The sequence below is a fragment of the Aedes albopictus genome, chromosome 3, assembly GCF_035046485.1.
Source record: "Aedes albopictus strain Foshan chromosome 3, AalbF5, whole genome shotgun sequence".
Taxonomy (NCBI): domain Eukaryota; kingdom Metazoa; phylum Arthropoda; class Insecta; order Diptera; family Culicidae; genus Aedes; species Aedes albopictus.
This window is the reverse complement of record NC_085138.1, coordinates 351,838,070-351,858,142: the sequence shown is the minus strand read 5'-3', so window position 1 is coordinate 351,858,142 and position 20,073 is coordinate 351,838,070. Positions and strand designations below refer to the sequence as shown.

At 41.1% G+C, this 20,073-nt stretch overlaps 1 protein-coding gene across 6 annotated transcripts in view; it reads right to left on the bottom strand.

Moving 5' to 3' along the window:
- Positions 1-17,115, bottom strand: part of LOC109432689 (cholinephosphotransferase 1) — a 130,059-nt gene extending 112,944 nt beyond the window's left edge. For 2 of the 6 annotated variants that reach the window (XM_062855272.1, XM_062855269.1), the window contains exon 1: positions 16,300-17,115. In XM_062855272.1, the coding sequence (XP_062711256.1) occupies positions 16,300-16,511 (212 nt within the window). In that variant the 5' untranslated portion in view covers positions 16,512-17,115. The remainder of the gene's footprint in view (positions 1-16,299) is intronic. The other 4 variants (XM_062855268.1, XM_062855270.1, XM_062855273.1 and 1 more) reach the window with 3 other exon arrangements.
- Between the last annotated feature and the right edge of the window lie 2,958 nt (positions 17,116-20,073).

Below are 20,073 nucleotides of genomic sequence, written 5' to 3'. Positions count from 1 at the left end.
CTTCCAAGACGGCTCAGGAGGTTTCAGAAGAGCTTCAATACGTTTTAGGGCGTTTCCGTAGGTTTCACGGGGCTCAGAGGTTTTCAGGGGAGATCCACAGGGGTTTTATAATGGTTTCAGGACGTTCAGGAAGTGTTTCGGGGGAGGGGGGGGGGGTGGTATTCCAGGGGCTTCAGTTACAAAATACGAGTTTTTCTTTCGACACAGAAGCAAAACAGTTGAGCATAGGCCCATATCGTCACAGCTGTAAAGGCATGGGTAATCAGCATGACCGAGGGTGACAGGTTCACGGTGAGTTTCAGGGTATTTTAGAGAAATTACCGAGGGTTGTCAGAGTGTTGCAGGAAGTTTCAATGGGGATTTCGGGGGTTCCGAAGGTTTCAAAAGCATTTCAGGGGGATACAGAAACTTCAGCTGAGTTCCACAAGGTTACGGGACGGAATTACAATAGGTTTTTAGGGCGTGCCATGGAGTTCAAGAGGCGCTTCAAATGGGGTTTCAGAGAGTTTCTGATGCGTTTCAGGGGATTTCATGGTGTTTCACGAGTCTTCCAAACGCGTTTCCAGGCGCATTTTGAATAACAAGTCACAAACGAGCGAGTAAAGAAATGCTGCGTTCTGCAACGTAAAACGACACCGGATCGGGGACTGTTTCATAATCAATCAAATGGGGATCGACGAAAGAAACAAAGAGGTGCTGCAAAATGAACTGCATTGACCATGCAAAACCATGAGACAGTGCCAGAATGAGGAATCTACATACTCCTACTAGCAGATTATTAAACAAGGCCATCATGAACAATCATTCAGAAGCTTCAACCGATGGGTGATGTACGTTTCAGAATCAAGCTAGTCACTTTGTACGGGAACGAATGCGAGGTTAACGTGTCTATGATCGCGAAGAGATGAAGGTTCTAAGTTCACTTGTCTAGAAGAGGCTAAGCAGCGAGTCTCTATATACGTTATTCGTGAAAAGGTATTCACTTTGAAATACCCGTCCCAAGCAGCACACAAGTCACAAAGGAGTGTCGACAGCGCAGGTTTTTGGTTGGACACGAGTCATTTTCAAGTTATTCTGCCTTTGAGTTAAAATAACATGAATTTAACTCCAGTACAACCAAAAACCTGCGCTGTCGACACTCTTTTGTGACTTGTGTGCTGCTTGGGGTATCTAAGAGGTTCACCGCTGTAGAACTATGTGAACGTTGTGCCGAAAGTCCTCATCGCTCTTGACCATTTGAAACTCGCGATGCCATTGAAAGCTTTTCCGATGGCCGAATCATAGCTTCTCAAGAACTTCGTGCACTTGAAGGCAAACTCGTGAACAACAATCAACGCTGTTAGTAAGGTTAACTAATCTAGCGCGTTGATTTGATACAACAGAAGCTGAAAGAATCTCTATGGCGACAGGCGCAACGAGGGTTTTCTTCTTCTTCTTCTTCTTCTCTATGGCTCTACGTTCCTACTGGAACTTGGCCTGCCTCGCTTCAACTTAGTGTTCTCTGAGCACTTCCACAGTTATTAATTGAAGGGCTTTCTTTGCCTGCCATTGCATGACTTTGTATATTGTGAGGCAAGTACAATGATACACTATGCCCAGGGAATCGAGAAAATTTTCCCGACTGGAACGGGAATCGAACCCGCCGTCTCTGGATTGGCGATCCATAGCCCTTACCACTACCCGGGTAGAGGCGAAGAACAAACCAAGGACAAAATAATAACAAATTTTGCCATCATATCTCATTTTATTATGCTTATGTTATTTATGGATAACACAAAATAACTCCCTAACAACACAAAAAATGATATCATTGCAAAATTTGTTATTTCTGAGTTATTATTGAATAACAATAAATAACTGAATAATAACAAAATATGCAATTAAACAAAAATAAGTTATTCTGAGCATCCTAAGTAAAATAACATCCCAATTGCACATTTTGCAATCATAACATGTTTTGTTATTGATGAGTTATTTAGTATTTATTTTATTTTATATAGAATATTGATGAAGAGCAAATTTTGTTATTGGTTAAGAATAAGAACTATAAGAACAAAAAAATAATAACTCACTTTGTTTCAGAAAAAAGTAAATAATAACTTATTTTGTTATTATAAGATCAAACCAAGTACAAAACATTTCAGAACTTACAATACAGTTTTTTCCAATCATAAGAACAAAATTTACAATTATGTTGATCTTATTTGAAATAACTTATTGTGGTCTTACTTTGTTCTCAATAACTCGATAATAACTTATTCAATTATTCTCCATTTTGAAATATCTTGTCCTTGGTTTGTTCGTATAAGGACAAAATTAGTTCTTATTGAGTTATTTTCCGGTACAAAGTCAGTTATTATTTTTGTTCTTTTAGCTCTTACTCCCAACAAACCAATAACAAATTTTTCCATTCAGCTATTCATTTTTAATTCTGCTATTCTATTGCTATTATCAACGCATCCCCTGGCTTTCGCCTATCTGCGTTGTCTTTTCACTAGGCAATACGTCTACCAATTGATGTTTATGGGCTTGCCGGACCAAGTCATGTAGCTAAGCCAAACACCCCACCTACAACTGTTGGGTAGGCACCATTGTCCCGCCCACTGGTCTTTTACAGCTAGTTGTAGGTGCATGTGTGCGTGTAAGTATTGGTGTATGTGTGTTAGTGTTGGTGTATTGTAGGCGCCAACTCGTTCTAATCCACTCTGATTGCTAACACCCTATTGAACCATTACCCTTAAATCTGACAATCTATGAAATAGAATGAGTTAAGCGCCTGGACATAATAGTCAGTTAATCAAACAAGGAATATTAGTATTAAAGTGAAGATATAACGAAGCAACGCCCCGAACCTCGAGAGCACAAACCCCAAGAACCAAATGACAGGCTGCGCGAACAGTCGATTGACTGGCCACCACCAGTGAATAACCAATCGAGCAAACCCTCCAGCACAAACCGCCACCAGCTCTCCCGACCTGCGCCCAACAAATCTGAGGCACAGCCCAGCCATAGCTTCACCTTAAAACCAAAATCTAGATTGCAGAGCACAATACTTCCCAAGTAACCACGCAACTCGGGCCGCAAATCACGCACAACACGTCACAAATAAGACAAACACTACCCCGCCCGTACAACCGAAACCGATCTAGGGTAGAGAAGAGTCTCTTTCCACACCAACCCGGACTCAACTGCACCCACAGGGTAGCGCACCCCACGCACACTGCACTCATGCATCCATCACGACCCGAGCCGCACGGTCACCTGGGTTGCTTCTATCTGCATGACCTCTCCCAACCCGCCGTACACACTGCACATACGAAGTACATACAGACCTAACCGCACCGCCTAAACAAACCACCTAGGCCGAACACAAGCGAAAAGCGGCGCCACCACTGTTAAACCACGGTAATACCAGTAGGTATAATCGCAATTCAGCAATCGTAGATCCATTCCCCGCTCCTACTCAGCCCTAACGATCCATAGCAATGCTTGTCAATATATGCACCCCACACACGCAACCCCCACAACCCAACAGAATGGTCACTTGAGTATCCCTGGGATTTTGATTACATGATGGTCAGGGATCACAGCCATCAAAACGTTCCACACTTTGCCAGGGCTTGCGACCTGTAGTCATGATGATTTTCGCTATGGGAAACCATGATGGCTAGCGGTGTTAAATTTTGCCATTCAGCTATTCATTTTTAATGGCAAAATTTGATCTTCGTTAGTTATTTTCTTCTACCCGGGTAGGCCAACTGGAGACTCCAACAAGGGTTTTACGATATTTAAATTCACTTGCTTCAGAAGACCAGCAGCTTTCCATGGAGGCATTTCGAAGTCAAGCAACATACATAAACTGTGACCGTCATTGACCATGAAGTCTTTTTGTGTAGGCCTGTCATTCTTCCACTGAAACACCGAATCAGTTCATTGGTTCAACAATTCATTGGTCAGAGGGTGCCACAAGACCACATAATCGTATCTCGTATCCTTTGACGTGGTGTCTTTTTTAACAAACGTTCCCATCCTTACTAGGTCGAAGGTTTTATTTGAATGTTTTTATAAAACAACATACTGATATGTATAAATCTAGATCTCTTCTTAGAGACTGTAGAATTCTGGGTCGACGCAAGATACAACAATAGTGGTTTCTAGATGGAGACCGAAGAGAGCACTTCCGTTGAGAGTACTTATTGTTGAACGATGCGAATGGAAGAGCGACAGACAGAATTCTAAATAACTACGATGGACGGGCTGTGGAACAACAAGGCTGCTGGGAAAGACAAACTCCAGGTCGAGCTTCTCAAGCACGGTAGTGAGCAGCTGGATTAATTCTTACACTGTATTATATTGAAAATATGCCTGTTGATAAGTTGGTTGATTGCTAGTCATGAGGCCGATTGAGGAGTCCTTCATCGGCGAATATCAGGCGAGTTTTCATGAGGGCCGATCAACGACGGATCAGATATTAACCCTGTAGCAGATTCTCGATAAATTTCGGGAATACAATTTGCTGACTCATCATCTGTTCATTGATTTATGGCAGAGTACGATTCAGTGAAGAGAAACGAATTATGGACGATAATGATGGAATGCGATTTTCCGACAAAGCGAATTAGACTGGTTCGTGCGTTCATTCGTAACTTCAGACATACTGAAGTAGGGTGATGCTCTTTCCTTCAACATAGCACTGGAAGGAGCGGTAAGGCGAGCTGGTGTTCAAAGGAACGGAACCTTCGTCACGCGGTCGCTTATGCTCTTGGGCTTCGCGGACGATATCGACATCATCGGGATCGACTGTCTGGCCGTGGAAGAGGTTTCCATACCTTAAGAGGGATACTGCGAGGAGTGGACTTCCGGTTAACACCACAAAGGCCAATTCAGTGCAGGGCTGAAAGTCTCTGAAATAAAGACAAATCAATCAATCAATTCAGTGCAGAAATATTCAAATTCGTGCTGTTTTCAGTCAACGACTATAAACATTTTGCACCTTCTTCTTTTTCTTCTTCTTTATGGCTCTACGTTCCCACTGGAACTTGGCCTGCCTCTCTTCAACTTAGTGTACTTTGAGCACTTCCACAGTTATTAATTGAAGGGCTTTCTTTGCCTGCTATTGCATGACTTTGTATATTGTGAGGCAAGGGCAATGATACACTATGCCCAGGGAGTCGAGAACATTTCCCCGACCGGAACGGGAATCGAACCCGCCGTCTCCAGATTGGCGATCCATGGCCTTAACCACTAGGCTAACTGGAGACATTTTGCTCCTTGTGTGCGATAATGATGTTATCCTCGAGGTGCGAACATGGATTGCTGCGAATCTGGCCTTTTTCGGTATGCGAAACCAGCTGGAGTCCCGTAGGCTGCAAACTGGACGCTTTATACGGGCGTGAAGACGTAGACGTTGAGAGAAGTTGAACGGAGAGCCTTTGAAGTCTTCGTGCGTAAAGTGCTGCGAACAATACTCGGCGGTAGGACGGCATCTGGCGGCGCATAAACTACGAAATGTACCAGATATATAAAGAGTTGGATATAGTGAAGCGAATAAAACACGGCAGGCTGTGGTGGGCTAGGCACATATGTAGATTGTGTACCGGAGGAACGACAAGCTGAAACTATGTTCAGCAGAGAACCAGAAAAGGGCCGTCGGTTTCGTGGTAGGCGATTGCTTCATTTCAGACTCACCGCTACGAGTTACATGATATGTCATGTGAACTTCTGTGATATCCCACGCTCTAATTACACAGCGTAACAAAAAATAACTTTTGGTCTGTCTTAAGAGTAAACTTATGTGTCTCTGACGGTTGTTGCGAATTCGTTCAACTCTTACGACGGCGTACGCAGCAATCACAGACAACACCGCCGAAAATGAGAATAATGAGTAGCCACAGCCAACCATCGCATCGCCTATCAATCTCGTCCGTCGGTTCGCAAGCTGGCGGATGTTGTTCCTTGGCAACCATCACATCGCCGGTCGGTCAGCTGCTTTCGTCTTGACTGCTGGCGGACGAACTGCTGCATTCGCCCCAGACAAACTGGCACACGTCCGAAAATAAATTTTCAAAGACAAGCTAAAGCTAAACGATTATGTAGCGGGTGGCAACCTTGTTTCTAAGTGGATTACCTAGCAAATTCCATCCTTGTTGTGCGGTAGATTAGCGCCTTCGAACTGTGTCTGGGTCCTTTGTTAGGAACATTACAGTAGGAATTTGATAATGGCGAGATTTTGAATGCACTTGTGAGGAAAACAACTTTTCAGTGAGCTCTAGTTTCTAGAAGTTTCCTAGAATCAAAAGTTCATTGAAGCTTTGTTTCATCCATCAGGAATTGCAGTTACCGTACGTCTACTGTACATTGACTTGAACCTTGCAAACATCAGCCAAGGAAAATTGGCATCAACCACAACAATAGCGCCCTGCGCACAAAATAACAGCGTATGTATCAAAATCTAAGCGATGCGTAAAACACCACTTAGAGCTGCATCGGCTACGTGTACGATGGGCCCAAGTAAACTACCACATGCCATGCGAAAACGTCTTTTAAACCATCTTTATTGCTCTTCTAGAAGAATATTCACTCGCCGCCACATGTTCCGCTTCGACTACCGACGGTCCACGTAACATCGTGTAAGAAGAAGGTAAATGAGAAACGAAAGATTGCAAGAAAGTGCCTCTTATGTATCTACCTACATATAAACATACAACAGACGAACTCTGACGAGTTCGCGAATTATATAATTGTTGTACATCAATCATCTATTTGCGGTGCTCTCTTTGCTGTTTTAGCTCTAGGAGAGCAGGGCTAGTAGAGATGAAACGCGTTAATTTTCAATCTTTTGTCGTTTTAAACCTAACTGATCATATCCTTATTTTTCTTCAAATTTTATCTTCTTTGCCTTACGTCCCCATTAAGACAGAATCTGCTAAGAGTTCTCATAGTGTTCATAGTTTTTGTATAATCGCACTCAATTCTCAATCATGAATCTCTTGTAGGTACCTTGCGCGTGATTCTAGACCATTTTTACATGCACGAGATTTCCATGCGAAATCATGCTCTCACGAATCAAATGCGGAAATCTCGTTCACTTGTAATACGAATCCCAATCGATTTATATAAACGACATACATTATTTGTTGTATTGTAATCGATTCAATTCTAAAATACTACTTGACGGACTACAACTCATAACGGTGACCGTCAGTGAGTATACGCCAAACTAAGCAATCACTTACACTGCCCTCGGTCCTGGGTCAATTTCTTCCAGTCGTCCTGAAAGTTTGGAGTACTGAGGTCCTCATCACGTTCGAGTCCCGTACAATGCAAGTTTTGACTTCGTCTGCAGCCTACGAGACTTCATATTAATTCACAGACCAAAAAAAGGCCTGATTCGTAGCCGCAATCCGTGTTCTCACTTCGAGGGTAACATCGTTATTGCACGTCATTAGAGTGCTAAGATAAACGAGTTCCTTCACAACTTCGAACTTTCCATCAACTAGCATCACTTCGTCGCCACTGCCACGGCCGAACCGATGTTGACTACCAGGAATCGTGCAATCATCCTATTTCTTAAAAGGTATGAATGCTTCTTCCAGAGCCCGGCGGTCGATCCAGTTGATGCCGATGTCTTCCGCGAAGCCCAGGAACATATGCGACCGCGTGACTAAGTTTTCGCTCATTTTCACATTAGCTTGCCTTATCGCTCCTCCAAGTGCCATATTGAACAAAGAATAGTAAGTTTGAAAAAGCATCGTCCTGCTTCAGTACGTATAAGGCTACGTACGATGACGACATTTCATCCGCACTCCGTTCCGAAAAACCATATTCGATCAACATCTGCCATAACTCGTTTGTCAACTCGTTTGTCGTCACTGAATCGTACGCCGTCTTAAAATCACCCGAAATCCCGAAATTGATCGAGACTTCATCGCAGGGTTACATCTGATCCGTCGTTGATCGACCCTCACGAAAACCTGCCTGATATTTGCCGACGAAGGACTTCTCAACCGGCCTCAGTCTGTTGAATAGAAAACCGTACAAAATGTTGTATGCTGAATTGCGAAGTGTTATTCCGCTGTAATTCGCGCACTTCAGTTGATGTCTTTTTGTAGAAAGGTCAAAGACCTTGTAGAAAGGACAACCACCTAGCAGGTAGTTGTTCATCTTCAATATAATACAGTAAAAGAGTTGATACAGCTGCTCACTACCGTGTTTGAGAAGCTCGGCCGGTAGTTCGCCTCTCCCAGCAGCCTTGTTGCTCTTCAGCCTTGTTGTTATTCAGCCTTGTAATGACTGTCTTGACCTCGTCCAGTATTGAAGGTTGCACAGCCTGTCCGTCGTCGTCGATTTGAATTATGTCTTTCGCCCTTCAATTTTCACCGTTCAGCAATACCTCCAAGTGCTCTCTCCACCTAGTAGCCACCATTGTTTTGTCTGTCAGCAAGTTTCCATCACGGTTGTTGCACACGACGGGAGAAGGCGCTGTTTTTCTCCACACGCCATTGACAGTTTCGTAAAACTTCCGCATACCATTATGTTTTATACTTTCTTGTGAATTACATTTCCCTCATGCCATTTACTAGAGGAAAATCCTGTGAACCGCAGATCAACCACACCTCGTTGCTTCCACTATTAGTGGACCTTACTCCAAGTGATCTTACAATTGCTTGTAATTTTCCATATAGGACATTTTCCACGAAATTCCCTTCCCGGGAAGAGTAGACATCTGGATATCTGGGGAGAGGTATTTCAGACGGCATCGTATGTTATACTGATGGCTCCCTTCTTGAAGGTCGAGCAGGTGCTGGTGTCCACTATCGTGAGCTAAGGCTACATCATTCTTACTCACTTGGTAGACACTGTACCGTTTTACAGGCTGAAATCTTTGCTCTTATGTGCGAAGAGCAATCAGCACTTCAGCAGCCCGTAATGGGCAAAGTCATATACTTCTGTTCAGATATCCAGGCTGCTATTAAAGCACTTGCTTCGGCCAATTCTAGGTTCTAGTCTAGGTCAAACTCAAATTGCAAAGCAGAATTCAGCAAAATCTGTGCGCCTTGCATAGGTGCCTGGCCAGTCTTCCATTAGCTCGCACTGGAGCATCACATGACTTCATTGGCCCTGAGCCAGCTATTCCGATATCGAAGTGTTGGGTTAAGCTCCACATTGACACCTGGGCTGCTACTCAACACAAACAATATTGGAATAGTTTGGAGACATGTCGTCAAACAAAATTGTATTGTACTGAGCCATTTCCAGGGGTGGCGAAGTATCTTACAAATCTATCTAAGAAGAATTGCAGCATGCTGGTCAAAGCATTGACTGGCCACTGCCGACTCAGCTATCATATTCAGCAAGCCGATTTACGTGTATGTGATAGCTTTGAATTCGATTATGGAACTTCGTGTCATTTGATATGCAACTGTTCAGTTTTTGCGCAACTGCGTTTCCGAGTACTCGGTAAATACTTATTAAGTGAAACTGACTTCAAAACCCTGTCTTCAGGATGTTCTGTTATTGATCCGCTGTGGTATAGAACTATATGCTCTTTTTACGCTTCATGCCATTTTCAGGGCGCTGTTTGGTTCCATTGTGGTACGCTTATGCGTGTCTCACAATCCTATTTCCTTACCTGTCCCTTTCCTTGTCACATATTTTTTCCGTTACTGCTCCCTCAGGTAAATGATGAATAGGCTCGTGTTCATGGTGATGGCACAAATTTCCCAAATGGAGGAGAACGTACCTCTGGAGCCGACCTACTGATACCTGATACCAGGAGTACATACAACGTAAAGTCTGTGATGTCCCCTAAATCTCACAGCCCCTAAAACGCCGCTAAAACTTCCTGAAACCTCTTGAAACTCACCCAAAAGCCTGTGAAGCCCCCCAAAATCCCTATGTGTTCCTTTAAACCCTCCTGAAGCATCCTGAAGTTCCATTAAAACGCATTGATTGAAACCCCTTTGGATCTCTTCTAAATGTCTTTGAGCTCCTTGAAACTAACGAAAACGTTCTGAAATATCTTGAAATCCTCGTGAAACGCCTCTGAAACGTCTAGAAAACGTCTCTGAAACAACTCTGGCTGTTCAACACCTATAGATTCTTGGACTTTGTTTAACAAGTTAGCTTGTACTTGATTACTTAATAGGAAATGACGAGAATAGATTTTTTCGACAATTTTCCGTATGGTGTTGATCGTGAATTATTTGCAATTGCAAGGCCATTCAATAGGTAAATAGGGGAAATTGTGTATTTTCGGCAGTTTTGTTCTTTTTGTCAAGGGGGGTTTTTTGAAAGCTGTTGAACTCAGAGTTTGCCTCAAATCCTTCCCAATCAAGCTGAATTATATGACCAAGCTTCAGGAAATTTGGTCGACAAAAACCCCTCATGACGAAGAGAACAAACCTGCCGATAATACCCATCGTCACCCTAGTTAGGTTCCGAAATCCACAGTCTGGAACTCACCTATAAGCCTGTGAATCGCCCCTAAAACGCATTGAAAAGCCTGCGAGGTACCTCAAATCTTCCGGAAACTCCATGAAATTCGCATGAAACGCCTCTCAAGTCTTATTGAACCTCTTTGCAACTTCCTCAAGACGCCTGATACTCGCTGAAAAAAATCAACACATTCCTGTGAAAGTTACGCCGCGAATTATCAATTCACTGTAGGTATTGTTTTCGTTGATCGGTTCGTCCCAGGAACAGGGGCCGATATTCCTCGAGTGGGGAAAAAGAGATCAGACCCGAAGTATTTCTCGCTTTGTGGTACGTGGTTGTGGTTGACAAAAAGTTGAAAGACAAACGGTCGAATGGACAAAAAGTCGAATAGGAGAAAAGGTTAAAAAGACAAAAGACAAATTGGAAGACATGAAAAAGTGAGCAGAATTTGACAGAAAACGAAATAATAAAACCAGTGATTCCAAAATTATTCTACAACTTCACAAAAAACACCAATGAAATATTGGAAAGTGTCTACTAAAACTTGCAATAGCTTATATGTAATGTAGCAACTTATTTCCGCATTACAATTAGAAATAGAGACCTATAAATCATAGAAAGTAATGTTATTGATTAAAGCTGAATGTGGAAAACAATATTTCTTGAAAGAACAGCCTATGGGTAGAAGAAGGATGAATCATAGATTGAAAAATTGTGATTTGAAACTCCAATCATTACAGCGATTTAATAAAGCAAACAATAGTTGCCCGTGTAGCTGCCGGCTTAGAATAGCACTACGGACCACTTGTTCCGAGGGTAAAAGCCCACCAAACAGGTAACCCCAATCCAAGGTGTCAGGCTACCCGTGCTGGTTGAGGGGGTTTAAAAGATGGTCGATCTTTAACGGAGCCCGTAGCGTGTGTAGATCGACTTTTTGGGTTGCGGTGCGGTGATAGATCTACCAAACCAAAATCTAGTGTCGTCATATTTTTCAATTTTGGAATATGTGTGCTGGTAATTCAAGGAATTATAGTATTTAGTCCTTACTATTGGTGTTTTGGTGACTTCCAGTTTATGAATAAAACTGAGTTTACCAACTTTACTTTGCATATAGTTAAAAACCTCACCATCTGAGGCTAAACTCAAAGAAAATCAAATAGAATTAGGGATCCATGTATGTACTAACTCTTCGAAGACTGGAAAGTGCTAGTACGCAAGGACCTAAGAGACGAACCAGCCAAGGGCTGAAAGTCTCTCAAATAAAGATAAATCAATCAATCAATCAGTACGCAAGGAACATACTAGAATCCTTATTACTGAACACATATTCCATTATTTTTTTTTTTTTTTTTTGAAGAGTGACCAGGTGGAGCTGCAGGACAGCTGATAGCAAAGCCTGGACCCTTTCCCAACTTTCCCCCTACTAGGACCAATACTCACGATGGACTAGACGATGTCGTCAACTTGAGCAAAGTGTGTAGTAATTAGCATTGGGTCGTAGTAGTTTTTAAAAATACTGTTTTTAACTGTTCCCATCGCACTAGTGTTTTGATCGAATGGAAGCTCCAAAGATGATTTGATAATTGAACAATTTTTCAATAATCGAAAAAAATGTGTCGAAGCTAATTTTTAAACATTTGATATTTCTAAAAATTATTCGAAGACAGCTACCAGAGCTAGCGTTTTTAGCCGATATGGGCAACTAGTTTTTCTGACAGCTTCCCCAAACAATATTCAGATAATATCCTCAATTATTTTATAATACATTCTGAAAATTATTTCAAGCTGATTACCGATAGTGTCAATAACCGATGTTAGTCATTGACAGCACCAGCATCATCCCAAAATAACTCTCATATTAGTGTTAGATAACACTTTTTGAGCTTCCATTCGATATTGTAAAGAAATTTGTCAAACCCTATTTGTCAAAATATAGTCAATAATGTATCAAATTGTGTTTCTAATTTCGCTAGTCGTCTTCTGCATATCTGTGATCATCTCAGTCCAAAGTAATATTATATCCATCGTAACCCTTTACATTGTCAAGTCCTAAGTCCTAAGTCCTAACTAAATTCCTGCTTTTTTTTTATCAGTGAAATAATACCGTCTAAGATATAAAAACAAAAAAGTTCAGTCAACTGAAAAATGATAATGATTATTTGTCAACTTTTATAAATCCACAAAACCCATAAAAATAAGAAATACAAATATAACTCTTATTATCAACAGTTTTATCTTTACCTAATCAGTCCATAATTTTCTAATTGTAATGAATCTAATCTGTAAGGCTGTAAGTCAACTTATCCTAGCGTCCCCTGTCCTGTGTACTTTCGATTTCAAGTAATGAATGATGAGTGTAACGCAGAGGCCTCCCCTACTCACTCTTGCGTTACGTTAAATTTAACAATTATTGTTAAATTGGAGAAAATTCAATGAATACAAAGATTAGGTCTATGCAAGCTGAATTATAACTTGTCTTGAACTTGTGATAAATGCACAACGGATACTCCTTTGGTTCCCATTAGCACTTACGGCCGATTCCTTCACTTGCGCTCAACTCGTAAACCAGATATAAGTATCTAGCTCAAAGTCCAAGCGGTAGTGAATAAACTGGCACTAAAGTGCTAATGGGTTAAGCCCTCCCATCGCGTCAAGATTGAATATCCAGGGGGAGGGCTGAACACATGTTCCATTATTGGAATGATATTGCTGCTAATGTTGAAACCCGGGTCCTAAACTTCCTACTGGGGAGAATTTAGCAGTAAAACAAGGGTGATGCTAGGTTTCTGATGCATGGCCAATATCAGTACTCTTGTTTTGTTTTCTAAAAAGAAAACTGTATCAAAATCGATACTTTATTGCCCCTCAATGGCAATTGAGTAATGCGACATGCACTACACTAAGGATACGGGTAATGTCACAATAGATCTAAAAACCGGTCGCAATTACAAACCCGAACAGGAACTAAAAAAAAAGCTAAACAGTTTATGAAGTATAAAAGGACAAATCTCTGGGTATTATATGAGTAAACAAAAGGAATTTATTTACCTATACAGGTGGTTCGTAGGAACTACTCATTAACTACTCATTGATTAATCCAAGAGGAGATGATCACTAAGCACAAGTAATCAATGAATATTTCTGCAGTACCTATAATAGTTAGGAAGAAGAGCTATTGAATAAAAGAAGGCTCTATTTCTGATTGAAATATAAATACCTAAAGAGGAAATAATCATTTCAGTAACAAAACAAAACTGGTATAAATTTAAGAAGGAAAAATTGCTGAACTAAAAAATCAAACTGAATTGCCTTTCAATGCTTCATACATTAACACAACTTGAAAGAACAGCCTATAAACAAAAGAAGGAAAAATTTCCTATGTTAGTGGCTGAAATGCATATGATTTACAACATCACTATAATGTTTCTCGCAATGAGCAGCAACAAATACTCATCAATTTTTTTTTTATTTTAAGTGAGACACACTTGCTGGTAACTTGGTCTACTAAAATTTTTGTTCTATCGCCCTTTCGTCCATTCGACCTTCTGTCCATTGGACCTTTTGTCCCATTCAACCTTTTATCCATTCTTCTGAAAAATCCTTGAAGATTTCTTCTAGTGATTCTTCCAGGAAATCCTCCACGGACTACTCGAGAGGTTTCACCATGGATTTCCCCAAGATTTCCCCGAAATTCCTGTTTCCAAAACTTCACCAAAGTTACTTTCAATGATTTCTAGAAGACCATCACGAGTTTCACCAGCAATCCCTCTAAAGATTACTCCCATATCTTTTGAAAACATTCCTATTGGGTTTTTAAATTTTGAAAAATGTATTGATTTTTTCATTTCATACAAAAGAGCACCTTTTTTTGAGCCACTATGATTTTTTTCAGATTTTTAGAACTTTATTTTGGTACCTAAAATCAATTTCAAAGAGATTTTTTGAAATCACCTTTTGACAGCTGGGCTACTGTTTGACAGCTCCGCCCAGTACAAACTGCGACGAGGGGTGATACGAGAAATCGCTCCCATACAAACTTGTCTCAACACTGTTAAAGAAGCCAATTCATAGTAGTTCTAACAAAGAGTCTATGAACTCCTCCAATTTTTTCTCCAGCAATATTTCCAAAAAATGTTTTGATTTTTTCCCTCCATGATATTTAAAAAACTCCTGCAGGACTTTTCTCAGAAAATCTCCAAGCATTTCTCTAGACTAGACTATCTTTTTGGGACTCGCAGTTTTCTGGCAGGACTCGTTTTAAGCATTCTCTTAATAAGTATTTCAATGACTCCACTGAAGATTTCAGCTTGAAAACTTCAAAGGACTACTGAAAGATCTTTTCCTTGGATTGCACCAAGAACGAAAAAAACTCCTCCATGAAATCTTTCAAGGACTCTCCCAGCAATGCTTGCAAGAATTCTTACACAAATTGTTGCAAATAATACTTCAGAAGCTCATTCAAAAAATCCTTCAAAATCAGAAGTTTTGTCTTCCAGAAAGCTCCGGGAATTCGACGAAGATCTCTTTAGGATTTTAAGGGGGTGTCCGGCCATTTGGCCGAATGCCGTTTGGCCGAATGTCGTTTGGCCGAACGCCATTTGGCCGAATGCCATTTGGCCGAATGGGTCGTTTGGCCGAATGCCGTTTGGCCGAATGCCGTTTGGCCGAATCATGATCAATAGAATTCAGAGGAAGCTTTTGACATTCTAACTGTCAATATGATCATCAGAAATATTTCCTTCTTTTAATCATAGGCTCTATTCTTTCTAGTTTTGATATTCAGGGATTAGTTGGCGTTGAAACTGTCATTATTTTATCAAAGATTTTTCCTTCTTTGAATCATTGGCTGTTCTTTCGAGTCATACTGAGGCGGGGAAGAGTGACATGGTCAATTAAGTTCATTATTCATTCTTCGGCCAAACGGCATTCGGCCAAATGGCATTCGGCCAAACGACCTTTTCGGCCAAATGGCGTTCGACCAAAAATTTTGAAATTTGTATGGAGCGTAGACTTTGGCCAGACCACCCCCTCCTCCCAAAAAGTCTACGTGGTTTATGAACGGGCCCTAACAGATTGTTTCAAAGGTTCTCTTAGAAGGATTGCTTCGAGTATTTCTCCAGAAACTTTTCCAAAAAATCTTCCAGGAGTCCATTCAAGGATTCATGTGGCAAATTCAATGATTTTTTTCTAGGATTTTTTTTTCTAGAGTTCTCCAGGAATACTTACAAAGATCCCTTCAGAAAACCTTCCATAGATTTCTCAAGGAATATCAAGACAAACTATATGAAAGAGCTTTCAGAGAAACCCTTGGGATAGCCTATAGTAATGATTGAAAGTTTCTATTAAATAAAAATCCTCGGGATATGAATACAACAACATCTGCAGAAATCTCAAAAATATTTCTGGAGAAATCTTTGAAAAAAAATGCAGGAAAATACTCGAAAGAATTCCTGCCAGCAGACATATCTTGACAGATATGCTAAAGAAATCCTTGAAAGAAATACTGAAACAATCATTGGAGAATTTTTGGACTCTTCTGTCTACCATAATGACGTCTTAAGCATATCAACAGATAATAGAATAAAGTCACACAAACAACACGTCCAAATTTAAAGGACATGCAAAACTTCGCATTAGTTTCAAACGCTTTGTTTAATTCGCTACCAGCCCTGCAAAAGAGTCTGCCCCGTGTGGATGCTTGCTCTCCAGGTGGTGGTCATTTACTTGCGTTATGTATCCACATGAATCATCACAGCATAAGAAAATTGCGTTTATAATATATACTTTTATCTATAGGTAACACGCATGACTTGTTATTGCTGCTTCTCTGGAAGCGCCCCCCAACCCAACCCGGATACTTACTAGATAAGGATAAGCGTCGTCACAATGTTGATAATCAGGCCCACGATGGTGATCAGGTTCGGTGCCAGCCAGAGGGGAACCTTACTGACCAGCCAGCACCACCACGGCTGCAGGAACGGATCCAGCAGGCTGACGTTGGAACAGGAATACTTGTGATCGCCGAGCTTTTTCAGCTGCGTCGGCTGCAGCAGCTTTTGTTTGTAGAAATACATTGCCACTTCCTTACACGCACTTTCTGCCTTTTCCTGCGTCTGCCTTCGAGCAGCAAACCCCAGAATTGAACTTCCTACTAACGTGCCCTTGCACAACACACTTTATACAATGAGCGCTCTCCTTTTTACGCCAGGGGCGCTACCCAATCTTCCTTTTACAAGAACTTTCTTTTATTTGATTGCTCTTTTCAACTACTGCACAAAACTTCCTTCCACACAAAAATGGGATAGAAAGGATTTCACCTCTGATTCATTGAATCGAAACGGAGATTTTTTTTTCTTCCCCAAGCAGGGGTCCCCTCGGCTCGCCTTACAATAGTCGCACGCGTGCGAACACTTTCGCGTTTTGGCACCAAAATTTCACTCACTTTTCGCTCGGACCAAACTGGACTCGCTGGCGCTCGCTCCGCACTACAAAATTACCTCGCGAAAAACGCCGTAATTGACACGGGTTGAAATTTTCCTTTTTGTCCACCTCTGCCTCGAACACAGGACACACAATTCGCTCGAAGGAAAAAGTGCGTTCCGACGATCGCGCAATCACGGACGAAATGAAACGACGACGACCGACTCGCGGAAAATCAGGCGATCTTTTTGTTGCTTTTTGTGTTTACTTCCAACCAACGGATGCACTGAACTGAAACTGATGTCAGTTTACTCGCTGACGCGTGGAGGGAAGAGGGTTCGGACGATTGGGTCAACTAGAATCAAGCATGCCAAATTTGCCAACATGATATTGTCGTCGCGGTTGAAACCCGAAGATTCCCCACACCCGACAATCGAATTTTCTCAAAATCCATACGTGAAACCTAACGTCGGACGTAGTGCGCTGGACAGCGGACCTGGTCCTCTATCCAGCGCACTGTGCCCGACGTACGTCCGACACACGGTTTAGCAGAAAAATCGATTTTCGCGTGTCGAAAATTCCGATTTTCAACTGCACGAACAATATCCTCACCAGGGTGCGAGGACGCCATCTTTAAGAATCCAACATGTTGTATGTAAACATTTGTGTATCCACAAAGGAATCCATTGTGGATACACGATAGATGTTGGCTCCTGTCAGATGCATTAGGTGGGATTAGGGCTGCCACATACGTGGATATCCTATATTACTTCAAATGGTAGTGTTAGTATATTGTAGTATACCACTTGGTAAATTGTAATGGGCCTTTTCACAATATGACGAATAGGCTGTTACACGGCGTGTGTATGGAAAAAGTTTATAACAAAAAATGGGCATCGTCAAACTTTATGCTATTCAAAACTAGAGGCTTTCAGCTTTCATTTGCAGGGTCCCTCAAAAAATCCACCGAGGGATCCCGAACAACTTTTTCAGAATACTGTTTTCCCCATACAAAATGCACGGTTCCAAATTAATCCCTATTTCTACTTAACAAACATACCCAATTTTTGTATGAAAAAGTTCCCCCGATGGAATATTTCGATGTTGGGCTTGAATGAAAGCTGGTAGCGTCAACTTTCACGTAGCGTAAAAATTAGCGATGCCTATTTTTTTGTAATAAATTTATTCTACCAGACACACCGTGGTTAAGTTAGGTTACAATAAAAAATCAGCATTTTTCTCGAACAAAATTTTCGGAAAACATTAAGCCAAATTGTTGTCATATTGTTCATTTTTTGCAACAATAATTGAAAGTCATATTGTAGTAAAATTGTTGAACCATATATTCAAGAGAAAATTGTAACATCAAATCAAAATGTCCGTTTACTGTGTTGTATGCTGAAATCAACAGCATGGTGTATTGTTAAAATGGTTTCAGGATTAGAATTCATACTTTTATGCATTTCACTATTCTCAAGTAATTAACTTCGCAGGCTAATATTTTTTTTGCAATTTCTCATCGTAATAGGCTGTTTTACCTCACGCTAATCTGACAGGAAAAGGCCTACTTTCCCACACCTAACTAACAGTGCTGTAATGATTCATTACAGCACTGATTTGCGTTGCGTAATGAACCATTACAGCACTGTTTTCAGTTTTGGTCAACTTCTTGATGCTTTCTGGACGCAGTTATGAAAAATTGTGACAACTGCACAGTATAATCTATTATGATCAGATTTTCTTAAGCATTGGCTATGAACATCAGTGTGCAGTTTGATGAAAAAGTTTTGTTGAAAACTATCCTCAAGGGTAATTTATGAAATTGCAAAAAACGTTGTACGCAACTCGGTACAGAACTCGATTTTTCCAGCACTCGTCGTAATTATCCAACTCGGCAAGCCTCGTTGGATAAATGTACAACTCGTGCTGTAAAAATCGTCATTCTGCACCTTGTTGCGTAAACTACTATTTCAATTTAATACAATGCACAAACTTCTAAATGTTTAACAAAAAGTGGTCATTTAACTCAAAACTGGTACGAAAATGTTTGCTTGCGAATTCAGTAACTCAAAAATAGCAAAATGCCTGAAAATGATATAGAGTATAAACAAGCAACTGATCAAATGGATGAAATTATTTTATATTCAATTGAATCACTTATACAAAATAGTTAGACTTAATGTCGTTAAAAGGTTTCACTAGAAATTTCACGCTCATTATGGTTTAAATGTTAAATCAAAAAACTAGATTTGTTTTAAATCTGAATGAATCCGTCGACTTCTGATAACCAACAGCCCAACAATTTCCGGGACCGAATCGATCCGAGCCCGTAAGCCCATTTGTTTCGTCACAGCTTTATATTTCATCCGGCGTTCTTTGCATCCGCATACCGTGCTGCGGGAAAGAGAGGGTCATGAGTTCTGAGGTCAATCTGATCCAGGATCCGTTTCCTTCCTGCTTGCTTCGGAACCGCTTCCCATCGTTTTTGATGCACCTAACAAATTTTCGATGACACAATCCCAACAAAATCAGTATGTATTGCGGATTGCGGTGCGGAAGCTCGGTGGAAGTGGGAGGTCGGGATGTCGGAAGTGTGAAGTAATTCGTGTTTCCACTCCGCTGGAATCCCCTGGGACTTTCAACATTCCTTAACTGCTAGTGCGTCAGCCAAAACATCCGTGTGCCATTTCGGACAACCTACAACAAAATAACAGATGCCGAATTAAGAGAGAAACCAGTGGTTTAGAATGTAAAACTTGCCTTCAAAGCTAGTCCGAGAGTCCGTCTTCTGTAGTCCATGGCTCGATTGTTGCCCGAACGCAGTAATAGAAACATCCTTGATAGAAAACAGCTTACAGTTTTACGAAAATTAAGGAATTTTATGCCACAACTTTTCGCCCGGCTTCTCATCCATTGTTGGCAGGCCCCTGACACGGCCTATATCAATGCATTGGAATCATGGTAGACAGGATGTCCTGGGCGCTAGTAAATAGCGCCCACTGTCAAATGCGAAAACATCAACAATTTTTTGTTTAACATTTATTTTGGCTTGTTGATCAGTTTTTGGAATCATTTTTTCCACCTCTTATGATCACAAAACACTTCAAACTCGCTTTAATATTAATGTACGGTAAGAGGAGCATGCGATAAGTTGAATAAAGCAACCCAACAAACACGCATTGTGAATGTGATTTCGTGTGTGGCTCACACCATCAA